The sequence below is a fragment of the Phytophthora sojae genome (assembly GCF_000149755.1).
Source record: "Phytophthora sojae unplaced genomic scaffold PHYSOscaffold_11, whole genome shotgun sequence".
NCBI classification, from domain to species: Eukaryota; Oomycota; class Peronosporomycetes; order Peronosporales; family Peronosporaceae; genus Phytophthora; species Phytophthora sojae.
The window spans coordinates 1118349-1144684 of record NW_009258125.1 but is presented as its reverse complement, the minus strand read 5'-3'; the positions used below and the strand labels follow the sequence as shown (position 1 = coordinate 1144684).

Genomic DNA, 26336 nt, shown 5'->3' with positions numbered 1-26336 from the left:
TGTCTACTGGCAGGTGGTTGCATGACCAAACCAATCGTTGAACAGCGCATATCTAGTCGTAATACTGTACTACTGCTGTGTTGGCTGCCCTGGCAAAAGTTAAAATACTAGTTTCCGAGGCAACACAACTGTCTCTCCGTGATCATCGGGCATCATACACCCACCGTCAGTTCTCCATTCTTATCATAGCAAGTAATGCAGTAGAACCCAGTTGATTCAATCAACAACAACCAATGTTAAAGAAACCAATGCTTGTAAACACGTTTGGAGACTTTGCTGCACTGCTGTTTGGTCTGGCAGTCCTCGAGCCAAATGTGGAGCCATCCATCGAGGGTACGTAGCGCTACAGTGCAGGTGACGCCGCGAATGACGTCGCAGCGTTCCATTTTTTACGCTGTGCCGCTATTATCGGGGCTTAAAAGTTACATTATCGTAGTGAATCGTTCACGCGAGGTGTGGCAGCTAAATTTTCCTTCGGTTTGCTGCATATGAATCGGCAGATCTGTCTTCTACGTGTTCTACTTACTCGCGCGCACCGTAGAAGCAGAGAAATCGAGCCTGCAATATTGGTGGTAAAGTTAGGGATCTCCTGCGGTGATAAGTGAGGTCCATGAATTTCACGACAATTCTCCCTAATAGATGATCTTGCTCGCACGCACGCGGATTAAAATGACTGCGAGATGACGGTGTCCCCAGCTACTACCGTCTTCCCTCGTACTAGTCGCCTAGGCGTTGTATTCGAGGTTGGTCAACAATCCCGAATCTGATCGCACCCTCGAATTGAAGCTATAACAAAATAAAACGCCTACCCAAGCGTAACACAACTCTTATTAACGTTAGTAGTTGCCAACAATTCTGCTGCCATTTGGACGAGGTAGCACCTCTGTGCCGACCGCCAGCCATACGAGCGGAAGTCGGGCTCTTGTTTCGTCGTATCATTATACAATCGCCCTCCCGCGACAAAAAAGCCCACGCCAAGAATGTCAGCCAAGAAAAAGCGTAATAGGTACAGTATCGGATTCAAGCGCAGTGTTGCTGGAGAGTACAAGAAGGGTGTCGACGGCTTTGGGTTTGCTGCCCTTGCCGCAAAACTCTCGCCGTCGATAGTTCGGAAATGGGTTGAGCAGCTGGGCGCCTTAGAGACCACTACCATCCTTCAGGGATTTTAGATTTACTTGAATACAACGCCTACCTTTTGCATCCTTTAGAGTTTCGTACAGCGGCTCTAGAAAGTCACCGCCCAGGCAACATCAACATCGATTTTGGGCAATAGCTAGACAACCACTAATCGGATCACAGTGCTGCGGGTACGAGTAGAACCGCCAGCGAACCCCAAGACGAAAACATTAGCCATTAGCATCGGTTCGCGGGAAGTGTTCCGCCAATCACCGATTATTCAAATCAAGGTGCAAATATAGTGAGCGCCCAGTGGCTGACCTCTTGCCAATTATATAAAATTTTGTATGGAGGGTCACAATGTTGCACGAATGTTGCTCGATCGAACCCATGCATTTTGGCGGCAACGCAGCGATCGTTGCCGCGCTAGTTGCTATCATTCTCCTATTCACCTCAATTCGAACAAGTCAAGCTCAACTATGGACCAAGGACGTTGCCAGCACTCGCACGAGATCCGTTGTCTCTGCGTTAGCAAGTGGAAGAAGGGCTACAGCTACTCTAGAATCGCGAGGGAGCTGGAGATGGCCCGCTCGACAGTGCGCGATATTATCGCACACTTCAAGTTGAATGACCACTGTGTCGTAGCTCCGCTCCAAGGCCGCCCCCGGCTCACTACTGCCCGCGACGACCGCCGCATTCTCCGAGACACTGAGACCAACCGGTTCTCAAGCGCGGCGGTCCTGGCTGCTGCGGTTTCCAGGGACACTGGCTGCGTGGTGTCGCCGCAGGTGGTGCGCAACCGCCTCAACGCAGCCGGCCTCAACGGCCGCTCTGCTAGGAAGAAACCTTACCTCTCCAAGAAGCACCGCAACCAGCGCCTCGCCTATGCAAAGAGGCTGGCTCATCTGGAGAAGGACGACTGGTCGAATGTCCTCTTTACAGACGAGGCATCGGTGGAGCTGCACGGTACCAGCGGTCGTGTCTCGGTGTGGCACCGGACACATGAAGCCTTCCATGAGAAGTGCGTCGTGCCGACCTTCAAGTCCAGCCGCAAGTCGTTGATGGTGTGGTCCTCCATCTCGGTAGACGGCGTCGGTACGATGCACTTCTGCGAGAAGTCCGTGGACGGCGCCTACTACCGACACCTGCTTCAACAGGAGATCCCGATCACCCGCCAGTTCCTCGGTCTACCCCAGCCTACCAACTTCGTCCAGGATAACGCTCCAGCGCATCGCGCTAAGGCCACGACGAAGTTCGTGAAGTCCTTAGGGCTCCATGACCTTCGTCACCCCGCCCAGAGCCCCGATCTCAACTCAATTGAGAACGTGTGGGCGATCATGAAGCGGGAGCTGAATCGCCAGCCAGCAACCTCTATTGAGGACCTCAAGGTAAAGCTCCTTGAGATATGGACGAGTATCGATGACGATGTCATTCGCAAGTGCGTGCTTTCCATGCCGGCTCGCCTGGGCGCTGTCATCGCCAGCAAGGGGCTCACACGAAGTACTGATTTGTGACTTGATTTTTGTATGGGAACGAGGTGGGCGGTGATTTTTTATCACCGTGTTTTGTAATTTTTGCCAGATTTTTCCTGATAAAAATACAGCAACGTTACGTTTTTCCTATTCATTGACCTTCACTTGTAGTTTATCCTTTTGCGGTTCCGCTCGCCCTTCTGCAGTCCGCGGTTAGACGGCATACAGGACGTTCCAAGACGCCGCGCCGCCTTGGCATTCATTTCGCCCGTCTTCATGAAATTATCAATCCAGTGCCGCTTGTAGACCTGGGCCATAACGTACCCCGTGCTGTTAAGCGGGTGCTCACGAAAAGGTAAAAGCACCAGCTTGTCGAGCTCCATCATCTTGAATAGATCCATTGTCAAAGGAACCGAGGAGCCAGAGCTATCGGAGAAGCCGAGCGCCGTGTCCAGTGTCGTGTCGATCAGCTGCTTGGAGTGTTCCGGGTCATAGTCAAGAATCGACACTCCATACACTTGAGTTGGCCAGTTCATACTGTAGCCGTAATGCACGCAATCGCCGGACATCGAGCAGCGACGTGCCAAGTCGTGGAAATCTTCCGGAAGGAAGTAGTCCAGGACGTTCGACCACGAGATCGTGTACGGGCGCAACATAGCAATACGCGCCAAAAGTTCTTGGTTTTCAGGGTCGTTCGCTGCTGCACTTCGAACCGCCTTGACGCCATACGCCACTTCGATAGTGAGTTTGTTCGTCAACATTAAATCGCGGAGACGGCGAAGGTTCGTCATAACGTGGATAATAAACAGGTCAGCAACCGAAAGCCTATCCACAGAGTGTTTCTGCTTGCTTTGTCGCCCCACATAGTCCTCCACCAAGCTCATGAAATCCACGGTGTTAAAAGCAATGTCCTCCTCGAGAGGCGGAGCGCCAGTAGGAACGTTCCACATCGTCACGCTACCAACCAGCGAAGAGACACTGGTTGCTAGGACTTCTTCCGGCCGCTCTTCTTCGCACTTGACTTGCCACTGTGAGCTGTACCTGTTTTCGTATTGGTAGACCCACTCTGTTCCTTCTCCAGCACGTTGAGCACGTTGGCGGATGCTCGGACTTCACCAGTTAGCATGTACTGGACCAAATCGAGCCTATCGATCTCACGGCGGAAACAGCTTGCCGAGATCAACGACTTTTCGTTGTATCTCTCCAAGTTCATGAAGAACTCTGCCCTTGCTTTTGAAGCAGAGATAGTCTCTGTCGCTGCCCAGTGCTTCAAGTATGCGATCACCTTGGGGTTCTCCTTTCTTCCTTGCAGTGATTTCAATACTACATTCAAGCAATTCCGGAAATCATCCAGTGTAGCCTCACTCCAAGTCGACGAAAGCCACACCTCCATCACGCTCGAAATCGACACATCGGGCGACCCAAGCATACTCGCGATGACCTTGCACTTGGCAACTGCGAATTCGCTCATCTCGAATCCCACGAACCTCAACGGACCACTGGTGGACGCTGATTTCTCTTGAATCCTCGCAGCGAGAAGACTGCTGAAGTCATTGAAGCCGATAGCGACGTGGGTCGTTCCAAAGAAATATACCTCCGCTCGGTTAGGGTTATTGGCGAAATTGGAGCGAATGCGAGAGTCGTACGCGGGTATAGCACCTTATCCACGGCCGTCGATAATATCACCGTATCTCAGCTTGTTACCCTTGGCTTCAAGAATCCTCATTGCTTCCGTTCCGTGCCAGCGTTTTATCAGATTGGCAGGCTGCATATTCTGGTAAAACATCTTGTCGCGCATACTCACCGCCATAATCCACAGGTTTGCGCTGGCATCCAGGTAGGCTCGGTGCAGTACCTTTTGTGCAAACGTGGGGTCGATTCCTTCAGGCCAGTCTCAAAGCTTCGGGAACTCGGTGTGAATTTGAGGAGGTGGGTGCTTCACAAACATTGTCATCTCGCGCGGGAGGTCCTTCTGCTGGCGCTTCGATTTGGATTTAGCCGCAGTGAAGCCAAAGCGTATCATGTTCTCAAAAGCTTCCATTCTCGCAATGTACTCATCGATAGATTCCTTTTCTTCTCCGCCCATCGACCCTAGAGGCGAGGTCTCTGCCTTGGATTCCTCACGCATAATGGCCGAGACGATATTGTCCGGCTGTAAGGCGTCGCGCTGCTGGCGCTGCACATCAGTCGGTACATCTGAAACCTTGTGAGCGGCTTTCGACTCTGATAGTTGCTTTGAGCGGCGCTCAACTTCAGTGCTCATTCTGGTCTTGAATTCCTGCACTCGTTCTCTGCTTTCTGCCGACGAAAACGCTCTTGAAACAACGTTACCACGGATTGTGTTCAAATCAGCAATACACTTGTCCTGAGCTGTCCCCAGCTTCTGCAAGCAACGAGCTCGTCGTGTCCACGCCTTGTAGTTCAAAGGGTCAATGATTCCAGCAATCGTGCAGCCTTAGAGTGCTGCCTCAGTGTTCGGTATCCGGTGGCTCAACTTTGCCGAAGACGGCTCAACTCCGCCAACGCTGATGCCGGGGACGGCGCTCGTCTCACCATGCAGCATCAAGTGCACAGCGGCGCGATGTTGTTCAGCACAAGGGCAACATCACGGCAGCAAGACGCATGTGCTGCCACCCCCTTCCGATAACACTCCTCTGCTGCACGATAGTCGCCCTTCGTGAAAAACTCGGATCCTGCCTTGCGCCATCCGTCAGCATCTTTGGTGTCATCTAGACTGTCCTTGGCAACCATCAAAAACCCAGGCGAGTCCAGCTCCATACACCACTCCACGTACGACTGCAGCGACGAAACCTCGTCCGTTGACGCAGTTGACTCGCCCTTCTTGAGCGTGCCCTCAAGCAGACGTCGTTCCTTAGCCGACAAGTTCGGGACAGCACTACGCGCATGCGCAACCACACGCTCAGCCAGCACGCGTGTCTTCCCCCCAGCCTCCGAGTCTTCAACAAGAGCCGACGCCAGCCGGAACCACCCTTTCACGTACGCAGGGTCGAGATGCACTGCCGTACCCGCAAGCTGCGCCGCGGCCTTGTAGTCCTTTGTCTTGAACCGACAGGTCGCAATGTTGTTGAGCAGCACCGCCAGCTTCTCCACCTCCTCCTTCACCTGTTGGATCGCGCGTTCGTAGCACGCCAGCGCTCCCCGCCCTTCGTTCACAGAGTTCAAAGCACTGAAGGAGTCGTTGCCGAGCTTCTTCCACGCCTCCAAGTCCTTGGGCACGTCTCTCCACGGGACCAGCTCCATGGGCTGCTCCACTCGAATGCCCTCGGACATATCCTGTCGAACTTTATAGTACGGCTCGAACACCACAATGGGCTGTCCTTTAGGAAACCGACTGGCGAGAGCGTGTTGGCGCTCGAACGGGGGCAGCTCCGGGTCCACGAGTCCGTAGGCCCCGATCTCCACCAACTGCCCCGTCACGTCCTCCAGCAGCAGAGACGACGACGCGATCCCGAAGAACGCGTCGTCGACTGCCACCCACCCACACAGGTACCGCCCTCGGTGGGTGGTCGCCCACCACGAGCTCCTGGGCGATCATGGGTTTTAGGCTTTTCAGCGACCTCATGTCCAGGTTGGGCTTGGCGTTGGTGTTGGACATGCTGACCTGCACTGCGTCCGGCGAGATCTGCCCCGCGTCTAGCTGCTCGGCGAAGGCGCCTCCGGGCCGCACGAACCGGGCGCGCGCCTGCTTGAAGCGCTGGATGAGCCCCTCGCGCGTGCGGCTCTGCTCGGCCTGTTCCTCGAAGGAGTCCAGCTTGCCCATGGCGCTCTGCAGCAGCTGCGTCTGCTCCTCCTGGGGCAGCGACGCCAGGTACTCCATCATCCTGGACGGGTCGGCAGCGGCAACGACATGAGTCAAATCTTTTTGTGGGATTTAAAACTGGGTGAAAAAACTGATGTCAAAATAAATATGGGTGAAACATGATGTAGCCATGTGGGTGGAATGATTCAAAGGAATTTGTTCAAAAAATCAACGGTTCTGAATTGTGACTTCAACGTAGACGAAATACAGAAGCCAATTGGGGTCATATCCGAGTACTTGTGGCCGTGAGGGCCGCCGTAGACCTCGCTCAGTTGGATGCCGTTTTCGAGCGCAGCAGCGCAACTTGCCGCTAGCGTCATCGTCGCCAGAACTTGGGGAATGAACTTCATCGTTGCTGTCTGGAACGTGTGTACGTACACACGTACACATGTACGTGTGTTCGAGGGGCGAGTGGTAAGCTGTACAACTGATAATGGCCTGGAGCCCCGTGCGTTCAGGGCAGCATTTTCTGACCATGAGCGCCTTTGGTTAAGTACCAAAGATGCTTCGAGTCCAAGTTGGGCATGCCATCAAGCAAGGAGGGTATGTGCTATTATATATCGGACCTATGCAGGCTGGGATGCAGGATAGGATTGGTCGATTGGAGGCTTTCAAGGTTTTGCCGGGGCATGTTAATGCGTTGGCACAATACACGTATAAGTATATCCAATCCGATTACTCTCTAGATCGCTTATGCCACTTCAAGCCGATTATTCTATAGGCCGCTTACACAACTTTACCCGTTTATCGTTACATTTAATGGGGGTTCTGTACGCTCGGGTACAGTTACACCTTTTCAACTTCAAAACTGCGAATTGCAAGTTCAAAACAACAAAAGGTAAAATCAAAACAGCAATACTCTATAAATGTATAGTATATCATGTATGATATGTATCATCGTATTCGATTATAGAGTACAATTTTGCCTATTGGCTAGCTGTGCTGCGTACCAACCGATGAGCTGTGTATAAAAGTACGAAGCTAGCCTGGTCTATGCTCGTGCAGTTTTGAACTTATCTTTTGCAGAATTGAACTTGGAATTTGCAAGTTGAACACGTACATTAATGCTGGGGGCATCATTATGTTAAAATACTTATTAGTATTGCATTGATAGTATTACTACTAAATTGCTATTTTAATAGCAGTACGATAGTAGTCTGCACTTTGAAAAGTGCAGACTTCGTACTGGTAACACCCGCCCAATACGCACATGTTGACTCAACTCGGCGAAACATTTTCGATGCATTCGGGCCCGTTGCGACCTCCGGGCTAATCGGCCCTCGTGTAATCATTTGAAAGAAGTTAACAATGATTAGCTATTAAATACATTGCCCCCACCTAATGCACTCCAGAATTTGCGTTGCGACGTCAAGAACAAACGTTGTCTAGCACCTGAGACTCATAACTCTCTACGAAGTCATGCGTGCCTTCATCATCCTGCTGATGGCAGTGACCGCTCTCCTCGCCAGTGTCTCGGGGTCTGTAAGCAACCTCCAAACGTCCCAGAGCCTGGTTCAACCGATCAATGCTGCGGAACCCGAGATGACCCAAGGGCGATTGTTGCTGCGAACTGCTCCCGTCGACGACGAAGAGAGGGGAGCCGTGGAGGTTATCAAGGAGCTGGGAAAATCAACGAAGAAGGCGACCAAGGACACCCTCCACAAGATCTACGTGAAGTCCTACCAAGGCCTTGAAAACTCTGCGCTAATCGACCAAGTGGCGGAATTGTCCCTCCGCAAGAGCTTCAACCCCAATCAGGTGTACAAGTGGTTGAATCTTGACAAAATAGTAAGATAAACCCGGTAGCGCCTCGCCTGGACAAAGCGTCAAGTCTATCACCATCCGAACCGGCGAGCGCATCAATGTTATCGGACTCGTTATTACGGGGCAAAGACTAATTTGTATCACGGCGGCGACGGCGGTGACTCGAACACACTCACATTGGTCGACAACGAGCACGTCACGTGTATCGAGGCCCACTGGGGTGAGTACCACAGCCACACGCGCATCCGGTACATCGAGTTCACCACCAGTGCGGGCAACACGATCTCTGGAGGCACCCGCGCGACCAAGATTGGCAAGGACTGTGCTCCCAAGGACTAGCCGTTGGGCGGCTTCATCGGCTACTTTGACAGGGAGCTCGACTCCGTGGGTGCTATTTGGACCAGTATCGAGCCCGTGGAGCAAGGTTGGGAAAGATTAGTCGGCAGTGTGTTGGTTTGTAGCTTGTGGATGAGAGGGCAAATTCCGAAGTGAGATTAAATGTTATCGTCTCTCAAACTACTCTCTAGTCTTCCCCTCCTGCTTTCCTTCTTGTTCTCCTTGTGCTCGTTGATGCCTCTCATCAGACGGATTACTCCCGGGTTCCGCTTGACTTGATCTCAGTATATATGGGTCTCCCTGACCAGCCATTGGTGTATCCAGAGCCCGGTTGCCGCCGGCTCCCCCGTCGCCGTCGGATCCTCCGAGTCATCGGTGGATGTGTCCACACGTTCTCCTCGTCCAAGTGCATCTATTGGCGACGCTCCCGAAGACTCATGAACACAGTGTTACTGTAGACTGCGTTGTTTGGTTACTACTGAAGTAGTATGCACCCAATCGATGAGCGATAACGACGTCTAGACAGTCCACTCAAGTACGCCTTAGAGGACAAATTCACATCTAGCTTTATTCTTTTTCTAAGTTAGTATCAGGTCGTAACTTGCTGCCGGTACTTTATACGCACTTGATACTCGAGAGCAACATGATTTTCAGGTCAACTCGTAGCTCGTGTATCTGGCTGCCAGCTCGTAGTCTCCTCTCACAGCACTAACAACCGGAGCGTATGCCTTGGCCAACCTGGTGTAATTTATCTGCTGTGTTAGTATGGAGATAGTCTGGATGTACAGTCTGGATAGCCTTGAGCAGTCCCAGGCTCGTCATATATTTTCCGGTTTGGGCCTGCAATCTAAGTCTGGCGGGGAAAGCTCTAAAATGTGAGATTTTCTACTAGTGGAGCGATTCCCGCAGCATTCTGGGACAAATCTGGCCGCCAGATCTATGATTTGCTGGGAAGTGCTCGTTGTCGCTGCAGCTGGTGTCGTTCACCACCCACTGTGCTTATTTCGTCAAAACCTGCAGTCGATGCCGTACATGTACACTACATGTACTCCCTGCGTTGACTTCGGCAAGTTGCCTAAGCAGTCTAGAAAATAATTGGCTTCAAGTGGCATAAGCGATCTAGAGAATAATCATCTTGCATCTATGTTATGCTAATATAGCAATACTTGCATCAGTGTATTCCCATACTTGCATTTAATACATCTATATATTCTACTTCAGTAGGTGGAGACGCATCGTTATGCCTCCCTTCCTCGAGTTACGAATAGTAAAACTTCAGTCGTAAGTTTACAGATTCGACCGGCACCTGTCCAGCGTTTTGTCCGGCGTGGATATTCACGTGCCTGTTCGCACGTTTTTTTTTAACAGTGCAGAGACGACCCGCAGCGGTGTTATTGCAGATTCTTAGCGCAGAAAAACAGATCAAGTATAAGTGGGAAATGTACGAGCAGATCCTTTCGATAGAATTTGCGACTATGCGTTTGCCTCGATACACTTTTGTGCTCGAGCCGATGGCGGTTGCTTCTCATTTAGGCGGAAAATATTGGTGCGAGGCGGATAGCGAAGAAGCATGCAATGAAAGCAAGCTGTGCTAACCAATACACTCAACGGCCACCACACCACCAGTTGATGCGCGTAACTTTTGTCTTGAAGGCGACTATATTGTAGTATTAGAAGTGCTCTTTAAATAATAAAATTAGATGAATACGCGCCATCAAATCACTCCCAGGTACTGTACCAGTTCTTAATCCTACGGCAAGAAATCTTAATCACAAAAGGTTTGCCATTTTAAGGTAGAGCTCACTTTCCAATTCATCGCCAAGCTGCAATCCGAACCATGAACCTGCCCGCGTTCCTTCTTGCCGATATCGGTGGCGCTTCATTCACGTCCATTGAGGCTAGCAAGATCGACCACGACAAGGAGCAGCCTTTCGCGCAGCTCGCCCCCGTCACCGCCACCGAGAAGGCCGCCGTCAGGTTCAAACCGAGCCTCGAGGTCGTGAAAGGCTGCCATCCATACTCTGCCGTCAATGCCGCGGGTGAAACGAGCGCGGGGCTGAAGGGAACTGACAAGCCCGATGGAAAGTGCAAGGGTTCGATCCTCGGCTCCCAAGTGTACGGCCGCGCTGGTCGTGGATCGGAGGCGGTCACCGGCACACGCTGTCGTGTGGCTTGACGACCCGGAGCTGGAGAACCCGCAGATGCTAGTCGTGCACCGGATGGTACCAGTACAGTCCTCCCTCCCGATATGCGCACCTGGTCTTCCGCATACCCCGTCATATCTGTTTACTAGCTGAGCAGCTCGGGTCGAGTTGCTGGTGGGCCGACCTCTTAAGTACGGTAACGTACTTTTGACGACGTCTCCACGCTTCTCCCAAACTACTGCTGTTCCCGCATCACATATCGGGGATGTCTGGCGCGTAGCTCGTAGTGTATAGAGGTGTTGAGGCCACAATTGTGTGTGCGGTGGGGGTGATCTTGAAGGGGAGGGGCCCTGGTGTAGTAGTACATGGCGCGGTGGGGGCGATCATTAACAGGAGGGGATGTGGAGGGGCTCTATTGCGCGATGGAGGACACACCGGGAGTAAGAAAACAAACTATGTTAAAGTTGTTCGAAGAGGCCTACCGGTCCGTTTGGCATTTGCGATGACGGTGCATAAAGTTCAAGGGCTTACTTGCGATAAAGTTGTTTTTCATTCTCACTCGGTCCCTTCATGTGCATTTGCGTATGTTGCGCTATCCAGGGTTAAGCACAGAAATGATATCATACTCACTTCCCCGTTAACACTTGACAAATGGAAAACATCGCCAGAAAAGCATCAAATATTCCAGGCCTAGGAGGAAGGATTGAAGAAAGCAAGACTCAAAACTGCTGACTACGACACAGCGATCATTGCATCCATGAAAGAGGCAGCTCTGCAACACAATAGGTGCATATAGATCCATGCGAATTCGTAACCCAGTTTGCGACTCCGCTGATTTCTTTCGGAGGGACAGGAATAATATTTGGAACATCGGACAGAAATGACGGGCCTAGATATGTTTCCGTTGTCTGCACTAAAGTAACAGGTAGGTCGCTCCCTTCTGTAAAAATGAGATCGTACAAATTACCATTGGGAGGCTTCCAAAAATCGCCTATATGTTGTACCAAACTCAGATTTAAGAGCGATATAGTTCACCACTTGGCGCCGGTATAGTCCTCATTTGGTCATCCGACTGCCACCAAAAACCCGAGTTGATTTCAGAAGTCTCAGCCTTCGCGTCGGCTCTCGCGTCCCCATATCGTGTCCGTCCCTCGCCATGCACACTGGTCACCTCCTTGCTCGTGTCAACGCATCGCTTTCCGTCCAACGTCAGCAACAGAGAAGAAGGCAACACGCACTACTGAAGAAGCTGATGTGCTTCATAAGGATGCGCATGATGATACTGGAGCGCAACTACATAACGACTGCTGCTCTAACCTCTAATGCAGTTTGCGCATGGACGTTCATGTACAAGTCGCGGTGCGAGAAGTCGTTCATCAATACCGACTCTCTCCTTCCCCATACCTACGACATGTTGCTCGAGGTGTTCTCACGGCACTACGTTGTCAAGTCCGGGCCTTCACAAAGAGGCCGTCCACGGTGGTTCGTGTCGAAGAATAACGTACTAGCATGCTTGCTGCACATGTACACTGCTGCTGTGGAGCTCAAAACGCTATGTGAGTTGTTCGGCGTACCTCCGTCGACGACGAGCAGAACGCTGTGCCAAGCGGAGGTGGCTCTAGCAGCTTCGCTGCGCGAGATAACCCTGGCTGCCGTTCAGTGGCCGTCTAGCCAATTGCAAGCTGCGTGGGCAAGCCAAGTGACGAAGCGAGAAGGACTGCTGAAGGGCTGCTTTTGCGTGGCCGACGGGAAGAACTACGCGGTACAAACACCAACGAACAGTGACGTCCAAAACGCATACTACAACGGTGAGATACGTTCTATCTTATACATGTACTACGAACGCTAAATTGATTTTCATCGTAATGTAGGTTGGCTACACAGCGTCAAGGTAACTGGTGTTTTATGCTATGGCTTCGACGGCACCTTGATCTGGGGAAAACATAATTTCCCTGGGTCTTGGAACGACGGCGAGATGAGTCGCCAATTACAGCGGCGACTTGCCGATCCCAGCAAAACAATTGAAGGCGGGTACTGTGCAACCGATTCAGCGTTTCCTGTTAGTGACACGTGCAGAAAAAGGATTGTAACCCCTCTAAAAGACGGAGATCTGGAGCGAGCTAGCCCCGAATGTAGGGCCGGTTTACTCGCCATGAGTGCCGCGATCACTTCAGTCAGACAGGCGGCGGAATGGGGAATAGGCTGTGCTCCTAAGTGTTTTCGCCGCTTGCAGCTACCACTTCCGTTCGATCCTGACAAGCGCGCGAGGTTGTTGTGGAATATCTACCACTTGTACAACCTACGTGTGAGAACGACGGGTATTAGCCAAATACGAACGGTATTTGCATAGACTTCGGCAACAAAACAAACATAAACGTACATCAAAATCATTTTTTTCTTTTCGTATACAACGACACTTTATGCAATCAGACTTCCTCTTCAGCTTGTCCTTCTAACAAGCTTCGCCAACCGAACTCTATTCTAGCTTGTTCTCTAGGCCAGCGTCTGTGTCGTTTCCATGCTGCTCCCCGCTTGACGCAGCACCACCACCCCTTTCAACGAGGCGTAACAGCAGCATCATCATCATTTGCTGGTTGGCAGCTTCACGCTCATCTCTCTGTCGCTGGCAGAGCTCACGCTCATGGCGATACTGCGCATCTCTCGCTTGTTGGCGCTCTTCCATCGCCATCATCATGGCCAGCATCGACTGCGAGGGGTCCGAGGCATTATGGCTGGCTTGAATGTCGTTGTTCACCGTGTCGATGATACGGTCTAGCTTGATGCGTCGGCGGGCGGTTTGACTGAGTGACACGGCGGCCGAAGCTGCTGAACGCTTTCGAAGCGAAGCAGAAAGTTCTGCCAGCTCTGAGGGATCTAGACCAGCTCGCGGCGTTGCTTGTAGTGGGGTTGACGGAGCGGTGGGTGTACTTGAAGTTGCCGTGGGTGTTTGGGTTAATTGTGAGTCCGTCGAGGCTGCTAGAGGTGAACTAGCAGTCACAAGCACGGAGCTTGCAGCTTCCTCGTCGGTGTCGTGGTCGGGATCTCCCTCCTCGAACGCTTCGTCCGAAAAGTTGTCGTGGAGCTGAACAACAGCCAATGAAGCCTCAATGGCATATTGTAGACGCTTGACGCGCTGCACCTGCTCGGGACATGTTCCGTTCCCTTACAAATAAATCGAAATAGGTCAGTTGAAAACCACACAAGTGCCAGCACATCAAATACGCCGTACCTGTCGGTTTAGGAACACGAACTAGCTTTTGGAACTTACGTTTGAGGCTGTCGCCATCTCGCTCAGTCCACCCTGCTGGAATATTTGTATTGAACTGAGACACAGCGTTTTGCCACTGCTCAGCTCCAAAGGGAAGGATAGCTTCCACAACATCCAGCATTCCTGGGACCTACATGTCATATTTTTGAGTCGTCTTACAGAGCAGCATCTTCGTCTTCGATCAGGCTGTGAAGTCAAGGCTAATTGGAGGCTTTGGGCAGTACCAAGTACGGCACTTGATAATCAGACGCCTTTTGCGTCTGAGCATCCGTTAATCCAAGTTTAGTACACACACGGTTCAGCAGATGGGAGCAATTTGGTACATTAGAATAGGCGATTTTTGGAAGTCTCCCATTGGTCCCGTTGCACAGTCCTGCAGGCTGACACATATTGAATGTAAGACCTATGGCCACTCCGACGGCAAGATTAACGTAAGGTGTAACAACTCGGTCTTCGACTAGAATCAGTCTGCACAGCGTCCTCCAAAAGTGTTGCACAGTAATATCTGAAATATCGCGCTGTGCCAGTAGTCTTTTTTCTGAACAAAATGCTGGGAAAATATGTGGACAATGTTTTCCGTGTGTAAGGAGACACAATCGGCATTTGCTGAATCAACATCTACATTTAAGTGAGCAATATGTCTCGCCTTCCTGAGGCGGCATCGAGCGAGTGTTGAAAAGATCAATATCTTTCTGTGTAGGTGTCTTCGCAGACATATCGCTTAGTAAGTGTTTATTTGTCCGCAGAACTACACATACCGCTCTTTCAAGCTGCTAGCGGGCTGCTTGAATATCTAGATCTAATAACCTATATTACCCATTGAGCCCACGCGTGGGCTCACTTCAAAAAGCCGATACTATTGTTGTCTGGCCTATTTAGAGATACCCTTCTGCATACAAATAAATGAGAGAGAGATCTGTTCAGCGCCTTTTGCCCGACTTCAAATGGAGTCGTCTTCCCGAAAAAATGTCCGGACAAAGATTATGGTCGAGAAAATAGCGATCTGATTAAAACTGTTTGCTAAGTATGTATTTAGAATCGGTGCTGGTATACCCGAGGTGTACCTCCACGTATAAGGAAAGAAATGCAAACCGCACAGCGTTAAACAAGTACTGCGGGGGGTGAAACTTAGCAAGAGCCGACCACATAAACAATTTAAATACTGTGTACACTCTATTGTACTTAAGTAAGCACTACCAACGCGATAGAGCGTTACAGGACCACTGATTTACTCCCAAAGTATAGGAATCCCTACAATTTCGTCATGGCTACAACAAGATGACGCCTTGTGGCTGTTGAAGGCTAACCAGTTATGTCCCAACAGTGCACGTATCACGTGAATTCATTTAGCTTGCTGCGCTGTTTTCAATGTGTCTGTAGAGCTTGGACCATTGACCTTATTATTTTACAGGTAGATAGGCTGCACGGAGATTACCAATCGACTTTCCGCACTAACTATGATCCGATAAATAAATGTTGTTGCTCCTGGTGGTCAATGGCAAGTCACTTGTACTTCATTGTGCCACTAGAGCTCTTTAGAATCAATTACATTGCTTTGGAAAGCGAAAACGTAATATCTACAACTATTGGTTTTGAGCCCACGCGTGGGATTTGGACCGAGCCCACCGGTGGGCTTTGAGGCTGGGTAATAAAGATTAAGATCTCGCCCTACGGATGAAACAGCGTTGTTGGTTTCACAACCCAGTAAAACATAGCGTGTCCAACCTAGTTCATGATCTGGTGGCCAGCCTTACCGGGGTCTGTTTGCATAGCTCGCTACCACAATGTTGAGAGGGGCTCCGCGCGATGCCAAAGTGAAAGCAAAAGGATTATCTGGCTCGGGCAGCCAGCGGCCAGCCGGCAAACATACCGCCGTAATACCGCGAGACGAAGGGGCGCCGTGCACTTATGTACCATTACTTTAAGGTCCTCATCAAAGAATAGCGTTGCTAAAAGACTGTTAAAAGGCTGGTGACCCCTCGATCGAGGAACCCAAAAGCCCACTATACTCAAGTAAAATTCGGGGAGGTCGAGGGCGCCGCCCCCTGCTATACATTGCAACCCTAAGCCTACTTATTTCATCCAATCAGTCACCGGACACTACGGTAAGGATAGGTATACCGGCACCAAGTCATTATAATAGGGAGTTCGTCCCAATCAAGGTCCTGGGTCAAGTAGCCAATCAAAACAAAGCATCAACTTTTGTTAATATGTTGCAGATCACTGGGAATCTGGGCGGGAAAGGGAAGATCACCATCGCCTCCGTGCACAGGTCCCCTCCCAAGTAAGTTGTGCTTTGAAAGGCTGTAAATGAACATTAATTTTCCATGGAACTCAGTACGAGTGTGTCCGCCAAGCTTCATGCCTCATTTCCGAATTTGCACCCACCATGACTGCCAGCAAGACTCTTCGCATCCGTCAAGCAGAAGCTTGCAATCTGCGAGTACGCCCGAAAGACGTGCGCCCAAGGATCTGAGCTGAGCTATGCCGATCTCGCACGCTGGGCGACACGGACTTCAGTACAGCAAGATCTCCGCAGTGCTTAACACTTCTACTCCGACATTACGGATTCTCCGGAATACAATTATAGAGGTGAAAATATTCACCCTGTCCGCAACGAATTCTCAGTGAGCTAAATCCGCATATAGAAGTTTGTATGCGATAAATTTAAGCACGCCAGCTGTATAGTCCATATCGCATGCGACACGAAGATTTTCGGAAAGGTTGGGGGACCAGATATAAATCTCCGAAGAGTACCCGTCTTGGGCACCAACGTTTTCCTGAAAAGCACCAAATAATTTCGTGCAAAACACCAACCAATCTGTAAAACACCAACTACTCGCGTGCGTTTCACCAACCAATGTATCCCGGAAGAACACCAACTCATTCCGTCAAATCACCCACCTAAGCCTAAACGAGGTTCGGCATCAAGACGCTGCCGGTGCGCACGAATACCGGCGGTTACGGCTACTGGCGCAGCTCCGGCCGCTCCGCGGAGCCTCGTACCCGCGGCCGCATGGCGTGCTGGACTTGGCCAAGCTGCCCAAGAACTTCGACTGGCGCAACGTCGACAACACCAACAACATGACCATCTCGCGCAATCTGCACATCCGGCACTATTAAAGCTCATTCTGGTCCTTCGCCTTCGGTAAGCACATACACACCTTGAAGCTGATCGGATCGTTCCTCCAATGTATCATTCCTCTCTAATTATGTTATTATTCTTTTGTTATTGTTTATTGCTCTGCAGTGGCGACTTCGGCGGTGGCGGACCCATCATGATCGCTCTGGAGCGCCACCTGGGCAACAAGCCGTCGATGGAGGTGCTGAGTGGTGGTGCTGTCTCCGTAGGTCATCCTCAACTGCGAAAAAAAGAACAACGGGCACCATGACGGCGAGACCTGGAGGCCTACCGCTACATTGAGAAGAATGGCGTGCCCGAAGAGGGATGCCAGTCGTACGCAAGAGCTGCTGCAGAATTCGTACGATAAGTACTACGTGTCCGATTACGGCACGACGCTGGGCGAGCAGCAGCAGACGGCTGCGAGTCTGTTGACACGAGGCGGTCCCCAGAAAATTGCCGACGATGTGCCGTCACCTCTGTGACCTGGAGTTTGTATCGGATGCTGATTGGTGGATGACTTGGATACGGCGCGGCTGTACCCGTGTGACATGACTGGCGACTGTGGGAGAGAAGTGATTTCTCGGGATGAATTCAGCGTCTGACCGCAGATGGGCCCAACTGGCTGGAAGTGTGAATCCTGGGAGTGCACGCCCAGAATTTCAGAGAACACTCAGTCCAGCCGCGGACTTTCCCTTACGATGAGTGCCTAAAGTCTGGCGGAAAGTGTCTCTGGAGAACGTATCCCAGAGTACACCTCATCTTGCTGTGGCTCAGAGTGCCCCAGAGGATCAAATTACCCTGAGAATCAACCTACTACCACCGTGATCATGCGCAGGAGGCCGCTAAACCCGCTAAAAGTGTGGCTTTGTGGAGATACACACGAGCCTGCAATGCAGCAGACTTGTTACCTAGAGTGCCGCACGGAAACCCAGAGTGCCGCACGATGACCCAGAGTTCACCTCCCTGAGTGCTGGTGACCCAGAGTTCCAAAGATGATTCTCTGGGTTTGGACCATAAATCCAGACTCTCTATACTGAACTTAAGTGTTTCCCGAGCCAACACCCAAGAATCCCCACAGTTCCCCAAGATTCCTCAGAATTCCCAGGATTTCAGAAGATGACCCTGTGTGTCACCTGGTTTTCAGGGATTCGAGTCAGTTCGAAGCCAGTCTGCAATCAAAATGATGCGTGACCTTGAAGAACCGTCATGGATGCACAGACTGGATACTTTCGAGGAGTCGAGAGGGAGTCCTGCACCATACTAAACCAAGTCTAAGGACCCACTATTGGCACTTTCGACGCCGTGCGACAATGGATTCGCAAGCCGACCGCAAGTTTGGACCGCTGATCCCAAGGTATACTCAAGACAAGACATTTTGACCCCAAACATAGTGAACAGAAGATATTTGCCCGAAGAAGAGAGAGAGAGAAGTAGCTGATAAAAACCAAACAAAGTTCCTTTTACCCTGTACTGCGCAAGTGACTTCGGCAAGCCTGCCGACGGAAATCCGGAGGACCCGAGACTACGACCGCGGGACGCTAAGGGCACATCAACGGCGAAGGACAGCCGTCTGTGTGGGCTCCATCAAACTCAAGTCCAGTTAGGTGGTGACCAGCGACAGCCTTGAGCTTCCTGGGGTGATCCATCTATTCCATATCCTAGTTGGGTCACTTGCTGTGCTCGTGGTAGCCCATTTCATATTATTCCAGAGGGTATTCTGGGGTGCTAGGTAGTCGCCTCCAGGATTTTGTATTGACTGCTTGTGTGAAGGGAAGGTAACTGATAGTGATTGTATTTTCCTCCTGTATTGGAGGTGGTGCGCTTTTGTGTGAGTCTCAGGGGAGCTAGGCCCCTGAATTTCAGACTCGAGTGAGCCTAGTGTGTGTGTGACCTACCGTCCAAGGGTCCAAAAGAATAAGTGACGGCTAGTTGTAGTGTTTGTATACTCTGTATTTGTTGGTTTTATCGAGCTAGGAGGACATTTGGGTAAGGTGTCTTCTGAGTTCCAAGTCCCAGAGTTGACTGAAATCCTGGACCCTGAATTCGTGATATTCTGGGTTTCAGGGGATCTGGTTCTCTGGGTTTGCCTTTTGGTGTGGAGGTGCGTTCTGAAGTAGACGTGCGCTCCCGCACTTCTTCGAGGCTACATTTTCAACCGGTGGAGTGCCGTTCCGTCGAAGACAAACGAGCCGACAGGGATTACACAACGTACCCACGCCAACCAAGGAGTGTGATTCTCAGGGTTTAAAGCTTTGCGACTGCGAATCTCTGAGTCTATCTTCTTGCTGTTGACTCTCAAGTCGATTCTCTGGGTCTACCCCTGGGGATCAGCCTTGGGCTGCGCTATACGAAGCCCCCTGGGCGACAAAGGTTTCATCGGCCTCGCCTCAGCCTTGGACAGCTTCTTGGATGCACAGCGGGCGTCATCGACTCTTCGCCGATGCTGATCAGGATGACCTCAATGTTGAAGAAGACGATTGGACCCTCTTGCTCTACTCGGATGCTGGAAGTGGCGACGAAACCATTGTGTGGGATCAAGCATGGATTATAGTGACTCGGGTTCTCATTGACAAGTCGAGATCGATGGATTATATCGTAGATAACCACGATAGCCGCATGATCGCAATAAACGTCATAATGAAATGGCCCAATGCCAGCTACCAATGGCTTCCATGAGATGAATGCGTTATCGTGTCGAAACTGCGCAAGCACCATACACTTGGTGAAGACCACTAAGAGAACATGAACACTCTGAAAACATCGTTCATGTTTTCGTCAATTAATATCGTTTGTAGGATATCATTGGGCTAGGCAGCGAATATTGGTACCCATGTACGTCAAGAAGGCAAGAGCGCAACACTGTCGGCAACAGCGTGCGCATACCAGAAGTAGCTAAGGTGGTTGAAAAGAATGACCGAAAGTGTTAGGTCGACAGAGCAAGTGAAAGGAGATCTAATGTGCTGAATGCTTGTCGTGCTATCGGTCCCGTCGCTGCAAGAGGGAAAACGGTTTCGCAGGGAGATCGCAATTGGGAGTATTTTGGTCATGCTCTGTACTGCCCATCCCACCGCATTACCCAATCAAATATCTTGGTTAGGCCACGTGGCATGCGAAAGGGCTTGATACATGACATATTGTACTGATTTTTCGGTATACGTTAATTCATATATTAGGAATTACGGATTCTCCGGAATAATCTTCGGATTAGAAGTGTTAACTAGTTGTCAGTACATTTATTGTGCTTTCCTCTAAACGAAGGCGTAAATCGTTATTTTGTATTTTAACTTCATTGTAACTCGTTGTTTTACCATAGCCCAAGACCCTCGACTCGATGGTATTCTGTAGCAGGCTGTAGCTTAGGCTTTGATTATCGCTGGAATGGCGCATTTGCTACTGACAATCCACAATTTCCCTTGTAAATCAAGCTTAAATCGAGCTTTTCGCTCGGGTATAGTTGGGCAAGTCGCTTACTCAATGATTATTCTAGCATTTGACGTTGAGTAAGCGCGCCTAATCGACTGACAGAATTAGTGAAGGGCACTCTTATCCGATCCGCATTCCCTTCCTAATCGGATCGCTGTACCCATGGTGGGGAGGACTGTATCGACTCGCGTGTCAAGGGGGATTCAATATGCAACGTGTGCGTCGTCGGCTCGACTCCCCAGGTATCGTACCAGCCAAAAGATGTTCCTATCGCATGCTGAGTTTGACTGGAAACAAGGGCAAATTCCAGGACCTCGTCATGTGGCAGCAGATGACTGGGGAAGCACGTCGCGCTCTAACCGAAACCGACTTTGGCAATGACGCCAGTGTTCCGTTCATCGATGTCAACTTCGAGGGCAGCCTTATGGACGCTCACCGGAAGCTTTAGCTTTTTTGCTAAATGCGGCGCTCTGGGATCGAGGCGAAGACTATGTGTTGAATCACAAAATGTTGGCTACAAACCGACTCCATCGCTTTTTAAAGAATTAAAAATCTTGTTACTAGCACCGCCATCGTACACTCCACGACAAAAAGATATGGACACCACCAAAAGGGGCTGTAACTTCGTCATTTTTTATCGTTTTAAGGTGCGGTTTGGACTAGAGTTGCAGAACACGCTGATAAAGATCTGCACGCTGCTAACACGCGCACTTTTGCGCTTCTTCAGGTAGCTCACATACAAATCACTGGTTCTGCCCAGGTGACAAAACTTATGGACAGCTAATCGCCATACAAAATCCTATATTAACCAAAACCCCTTACAAATGATACAATTTGGACTTTGTATGGGGCGACAAAGGAACCAGCCTCACGGCGATACTCGCGACGTTAGACAAATATCTGATGGCATTATCGTGTACTAGAAGGTGTGTTTAGTGGTCTGTAATAAACACATCGACCATCGCACAAAACTGAGCAAGTAGTAAGCGACTGAAATTTCGAGTGGTGGCTGCCATGTATTATCTGATGATTTGCGAGACACCTTCAGTTGCATCCTAGTTAGTGCCAATTTGTAGCTCTGTATGCTGCTATCTTTTGGATATACGATTGTCTTCTCCATTCTAAACTGTTGGTCGATGATATATGGTTCAGTACTAAGGTAGAGTGGAGAAATCATGGGTTCCTTTGTCGCCCCATACAAAGTCCAAATTGTATCATTTGTAAGGGGTTTTGGTTAATATAGGATTTTGTATGGCGATTAGCTGTCCATAAGTTTTGTCACCTGGGCAGAACCAGTGATTTGTATGTGAGCTACCTGAAGAAGCGCAAAAGCGCGCGTGTTAGCAGCGTGCAGATCTTTATCAGCGTGTTTTGCAACTCTAGTCCAAACCGCACCTTAAAACGATAAAAAATGACGAAGTTACAGCCACTTTTGGTGGAGTCCATATCTTTTTGTCGTGGAGTGTATTTGATCTGCTTCTTGCTTCCCGTTCCTCCGTACATACGCTGGGCTGTAATAAGTTAAAATACTTAGCACACTGCTTGCCAGCATGAGAACAAGCTACAAGTTAGCAACCATCCAATCCGTTGATCGCCCTTCTGTATCCCTGCCCCGTACACAAGAGGTTGGCACCCAACATTCTCTCACTTCTCGATTCGCCTCCAACCCTCGCAGCTCCGTCTCCAAGTCCCAAGAGCGCCTGCAACATGGGCCTCCATCGCGTTGCTCTGCTGATTGCTGCATGCGTGCTGGCTGCTAGTCTGTCTGTGGTCGACTCGAAGGCAGCGATGGCGCCTAAGTTTGAAGCCTCGACCCCCTCCCTGCGGAATGACATCGCTGCTACGAGGTTACCGCGACCGAAGAAGAGAGAGGAATCACTCTCAAAGTTCCTGGTTTGGAGAGCCTCAAAAACCGTTTGAGACTGGTCAAGTGGGAGAAAACCGACGAGAACCTCTACACCGTTTTCGACATCCTGAAGCTCGAGAATCTTGGCGGAAACCTCTTCAGCAGCCGCAAGTTTAAGCTTTGGAGTGATTTCGCCGACAAGATCTATACGAAGCAGTCGGCAGCGGGACTCTCGATGACATTTTCACTAATAAGAAGGATCAACTTGCACTGATGATTCAGAAAGCCACCGAGGCAAAGGAGATGCAGCGACTCGCCACCAAACTACAGAGAGAGCAGTTCGATAGCTGGGCCGACCGCTTCATGAACCCAGATGTTGTATCACACTAAATTCCTCAACATTCGAGGGGCCGCCGTCCATGATGATCCTGTCATCAACCAAATCCGACTGAAGTACACAAGCTACCTGGACAAGACGTACCCCAAATGGTCTACATGGTAGGATTAATTCCACCTACCTAGCACTGAATAAAGTGAACCGGCATTGATTAACTTTCATTCGCGCATTCTTTGTCATGTTAGAATCTAACAGTTAGATATCGTTCTCACGCTGGAGAATCTCTACGAATGGCTGTAGATCCTGTGAATCCACTCTCGATGTGCCGGCCAGCCAGTATAAATAATTAAAGCTCGTTATTGCCGGTCAGTTTTGGTTTGCTCCTGCGTTTAATTCTCCCGGAAGTTAAGCTTATTGTTGTTATGCCTTGGCGGATATCGATATCAAAACCGACGTATCAGAGGACTTGGTTAACCGTAAGCATAATATTTACCGCGAGAGATGTTTTTATTAAGAATTCTTAGCATCGTCGCCAGCTTAAGGTCATACAAGTTGGTGATTGCACAATAAATAGCTAAAGTTGGTCATTCCGGTTTAATAGTGTCTTGTGTGGGTCTTCTGGCAAAGACGGACATGCGCTGTTTTTCGCTGTGTTGAAGACTGGCAAATAGATCGCTTTGAATGAGCAGCGGCGCCTCCGTAGGCGGCAAAGTAGTTGATTTCGCGGTGATCCGGAGCTGCCGCGTACGCCGAGCTGCAGCAATAGCCACAGGATGGCAAGATACAGCGACACGGACGTTTTACCGTGTTATAATTTACCGAGTTTATGGCCCAACTGGGGATTTTCAATAATTTTTTCCCCTAGAGATGACAGCATTTTCGAGCCAGCTAGCGAGTGCTTTTCCCCCGTCCTGCACGGTATACTGTATCGTTGACGTGCACTCTACACACCGTGCTAGTTAGCTCTACAGTACATGAACCGATTATTTTGCTCGAGAAGTGCATTGTGCCAAAGAAAGAAGCATGATCGGCTGTTGCAGCCACGGACAGCTACAAATATTCAGGAAGTAATCTGCTGTATTGCTGCAGTGGTCCCTTACATAATTCATTAAATATCTTTTTTTTACTATTTGTCATGGTTCCGCCTCTGTCGAGATTCGACTCAAGACAACAAGCGAGCGCTTGCTGTCAAAAGCGTCAAGTCAGCGGCTGACTGTCAGCCGGTAGGTTGGTCGTCGCTGTGCGCATCTGATACAGCAGTTACAGGGCACTACAGACCAACCGCATGGACTACTTGGATCAGCAACATACATGGGATGTCCGAGATTATAATATCTGTGCGCCAGCATGGCACCAAGACACCAATAAAAAATAGTCCACCCAAATGGCTACATCATTTCCACCCACCCGTTCCACCCACATGGCTACATCACGTTTCACCCAAGCTTTTAGCCACCCAAAAATGCCATAATCGGTTTGTTTCATCTCCAGACAACCATACCGTGCAGGTTCGGACAATTTCATGTCCGAAAATTGGATTCGGACAATTGTAGGATTTGATATATGAATTTTAACAGTGATAATGTGACGCACACTGAAAAACACACAGCCAAAAGGCAAGTGATGGCTCTCGGTCTCGTGCCCCCGAGTCGGGGGAGGTGCTCGGGCTCGGGGCCAGCGGTTGCAGCAGCACAGCGGCAGGACGGACACGGCGGTGACATGGACTGCGGTTTGACAGGGAGGAGTGTCCGCTGCCGCGGCTAGCGGCAGCAGGAGTTGCAGGAAGGACGATGGCGGCGTATACAGTGGATTGGCGTCGGGCGGGCGTCCGCCGCCAGTGGTGGGGCCCTCGGGGCCAGCAGCAGCATGCTCAAGTGGGGGCGTCATGCGTGGAGGCGGGGCGGACAGTGGCTAGTCCTCGGGCGGGGTGTTGGCCCTCGAGGCCAGCAGCAGGATGAGGACGAGGACGCCGTGCAGGATGGCGGCTGGGCCTTGGCTGGGGTGATGGCCCTCGTGGTCAAGAAGCCGAAGTGGAGGAGGGTGAGAACGTCATGACGGCAACGAGGCAGCAGCTGGAGCAGGAGAAGGGCGCTACGCAGGACGGCGGAGCGGCCGTGTAGGTGGCACTGTGAAGGAGAGGAACATCTCGGCGGCCGCTAGTGCAAGCGCACCAGGCAGCAGCAGAAGACGGAAGCGAGACGCTCGCGCGGCAGCAGGTGCAGCGGTAGCTGTTTGTCGATAAGAGCGCGGCAGAAGAGCTGGAGAAGCTGAGGAGAACGCACAGGCTCTAGCGTTTAAGGACCAGGTTAAGTGCGCAAGGAGGAGCGCGAATTAAGAGATGTAGCACGCAATACTAAAGTAAAATCCATACGTATTTATTATAATGACTTAGTGAATGAGCATTGCTTTTCTGTTGGAGTGAGGTGTGCACCTGCAGCATTGAGACCGCAAGACACCAAGCTCTTCTTGGTGACGACGACTCCAATGCATTGCAGGATCCCTGTCCAAATCGATATATGTCCGAACGAGCACGGTATTTTTAAAATATGAGATTGTCTTGCTTTCATTATGAACATATCAAATATTTTTCTTAGGATCGGACAAAATATATCCGAATTGTCCGATTTGCTACTTACAGGACATCATGAGATTTTAGGAATGCCCATTGGCCCACAAAGTATGACAAAGTCTTCTGATAGGTCAAGCGCTAGTGTAATATTGTAATGCGAAATTCTAGATGTCGGAACGGACACGATATTCTACCTTATCCTACAGTAGTAAGCTGGTTATCGCGGACTTTTGCTCTTACACATCAGATCGTACGCGGCGGCAAGTTGCCGCCGGCAACTGCGCCCGCCCGCGCTCTGCAAAATGGACTTGTGGCGCCAGGGTGTCGGCGGCTTGGAGTGTCCAGCGCCCGCCTGACCGCGCCGTCCAGTGGCCTTGCCATCTCGATGTGCCGCTGCAAAAGGGCCACTATCGGTCGCCACTGGAAAAGGCGGGGTCCGATCTGGACGCCGCCAGCCACACTAAGCAGCTTCGGAACTCGACGACTCGAGCGCTCGCTGTGAGCAACGCACAACTCACGTGCCAAATTTGAGCTCATGCACGCGGCGACAGTACTTGTTACTAAGTACTGTAGTAGCAGAGATGTAATAGATCAGAGCGGGAAATGAGATCTCGGCCGTCTTCGAAGCCTCGCAGCGGAATCACGCAGCCGCCCTTTCTCCATCGAAGCGGTCGCCAGGCTGGAACGAACTCTCTGCAATGCAATGCAGCGTCGCCCTGGCGTGGATGTGAATTGTACGCTTTGCATCCTGTGACTGTGGTACCGCCTCGCAGCATCTATTTTTTTTAGCTCTATTTTTCCAATCTTTCTCTTCTCATTGGTCCACTAAGAGTCGCTGAACTCTCGTGATTGGCGGAAAATGCCGTCGCTCCCCGAAAAAACGATCCGACCTGGGTGGTGCCGGCTCATCTGCCGGTCTGAACTCCAAGGAGTCAGCGCGTCAAATGCTCGACGAGTATCCGCTGCGGCGGTCGTCCGTCCAGCGGCGACCATGAGCGCCGCAAGCGCGGCTTGCCAGAGAGCAAAAGCCAGCCAACAACGACAGCGCGCGTGCACTGCAGCGCGCCGAACTCGAGTCATTCCCGAAAAGAGTCCGTCGACCCAACAAGTCGCGCAT

General features: G+C 50.7%; 8 protein-coding genes across 8 annotated transcripts; 6 read left to right on the top strand and 2 right to left on the bottom strand.

Moving 5' to 3' along the window:
• Positions 1–2873: 2873 nt before the first annotated feature.
• PHYSODRAFT_306212 (hypothetical protein) lies at positions 2874–6885 on the bottom strand (the record flags this gene model as incomplete). Its single annotated transcript, XM_009538058.1, is given in 9 exon segments — positions 2874–2896; positions 2938–3609; positions 3630–4247; positions 4393–4469; positions 4535–4971; positions 5223–6014; positions 6088–6467; positions 6617–6767; positions 6787–6885. 9 exon segments carry the CDS (start codon positions 6883–6885, stop codon positions 2874–2876), a joined length of 3249 nt encoding a protein of 1082 aa, XP_009536353.1.
• Positions 6886–7827: 942 nt separating this feature from the next.
• PHYSODRAFT_288815 (hypothetical protein) lies at positions 7828–8205 on the top strand (the record flags this gene model as incomplete). Its single annotated transcript, XM_009538057.1, has 1 exon — positions 7828–8205. The coding sequence occupies one exon, from the start codon at positions 7828–7830 to the stop codon at positions 8203–8205; it is 378 nt and encodes a 125-aa protein (XP_009536352.1).
• Positions 8206–10345: 2140 nt separating this feature from the next.
• On the top strand, positions 10346–10684 carry PHYSODRAFT_526695 (hypothetical protein; the record flags this gene model as incomplete). The annotated part of the gene is made up of 1 exon (XM_009538056.1): positions 10346–10684. The coding sequence occupies one exon, from the start codon at positions 10346–10348 to the stop codon at positions 10682–10684; it is 339 nt and encodes a 112-aa protein (XP_009536351.1).
• Positions 10685–11877: 1193 nt separating this feature from the next.
• On the top strand, positions 11878–12336 carry PHYSODRAFT_417280 (hypothetical protein; the record flags this gene model as incomplete). Its single annotated transcript, XM_009538055.1, has 1 exon — positions 11878–12336. A coding segment is annotated over one exon (459 nt), but the record flags the coding sequence as incomplete, so codon positions are not given.
• Positions 12337–12522: 186 nt separating this feature from the next.
• On the top strand, positions 12523–13002 carry PHYSODRAFT_526823 (hypothetical protein; the record flags this gene model as incomplete). Its single annotated transcript, XM_009538054.1, has 1 exon — positions 12523–13002. A coding segment is annotated over one exon (480 nt), but the record flags the coding sequence as incomplete, so codon positions are not given.
• A 126-nt stretch (positions 13003–13128) lies between these two features.
• PHYSODRAFT_527571 (hypothetical protein) lies at positions 13129–14041 on the bottom strand (the record flags this gene model as incomplete). The annotated part of the gene is made up of 3 exons (XM_009538053.1): positions 13129–13424; positions 13533–13628; positions 13783–14041. The coding sequence occupies 3 exons, from the start codon at positions 14039–14041 to the stop codon at positions 13129–13131; spliced, it is 651 nt and encodes a 216-aa protein (XP_009536348.1).
• Positions 14042–16309: 2268 nt separating this feature from the next.
• Positions 16310–17526, top strand: PHYSODRAFT_340010 (hypothetical protein; the record flags this gene model as incomplete). Its single annotated transcript, XM_009538052.1, has 5 exons — positions 16310–16363; positions 16900–16986; positions 17046–17068; positions 17171–17243; positions 17272–17526. 5 exons carry the CDS (start codon positions 16310–16312, stop codon positions 17524–17526), a joined length of 492 nt encoding a protein of 163 aa, XP_009536347.1.
• Positions 17527–22174: 4648 nt separating this feature from the next.
• Positions 22175–25750, top strand: PHYSODRAFT_340009 (hypothetical protein; the record flags this gene model as incomplete). The annotated part of the gene is made up of 5 exons (XM_009538051.1): positions 22175–22360; positions 22399–22529; positions 24489–24680; positions 24716–24766; positions 25540–25750. The coding sequence occupies 5 exons, from the start codon at positions 22175–22177 to the stop codon at positions 25748–25750; spliced, it is 771 nt and encodes a 256-aa protein (XP_009536346.1).
• Between the last annotated feature and the right edge of the window lie 586 nt (positions 25751–26336).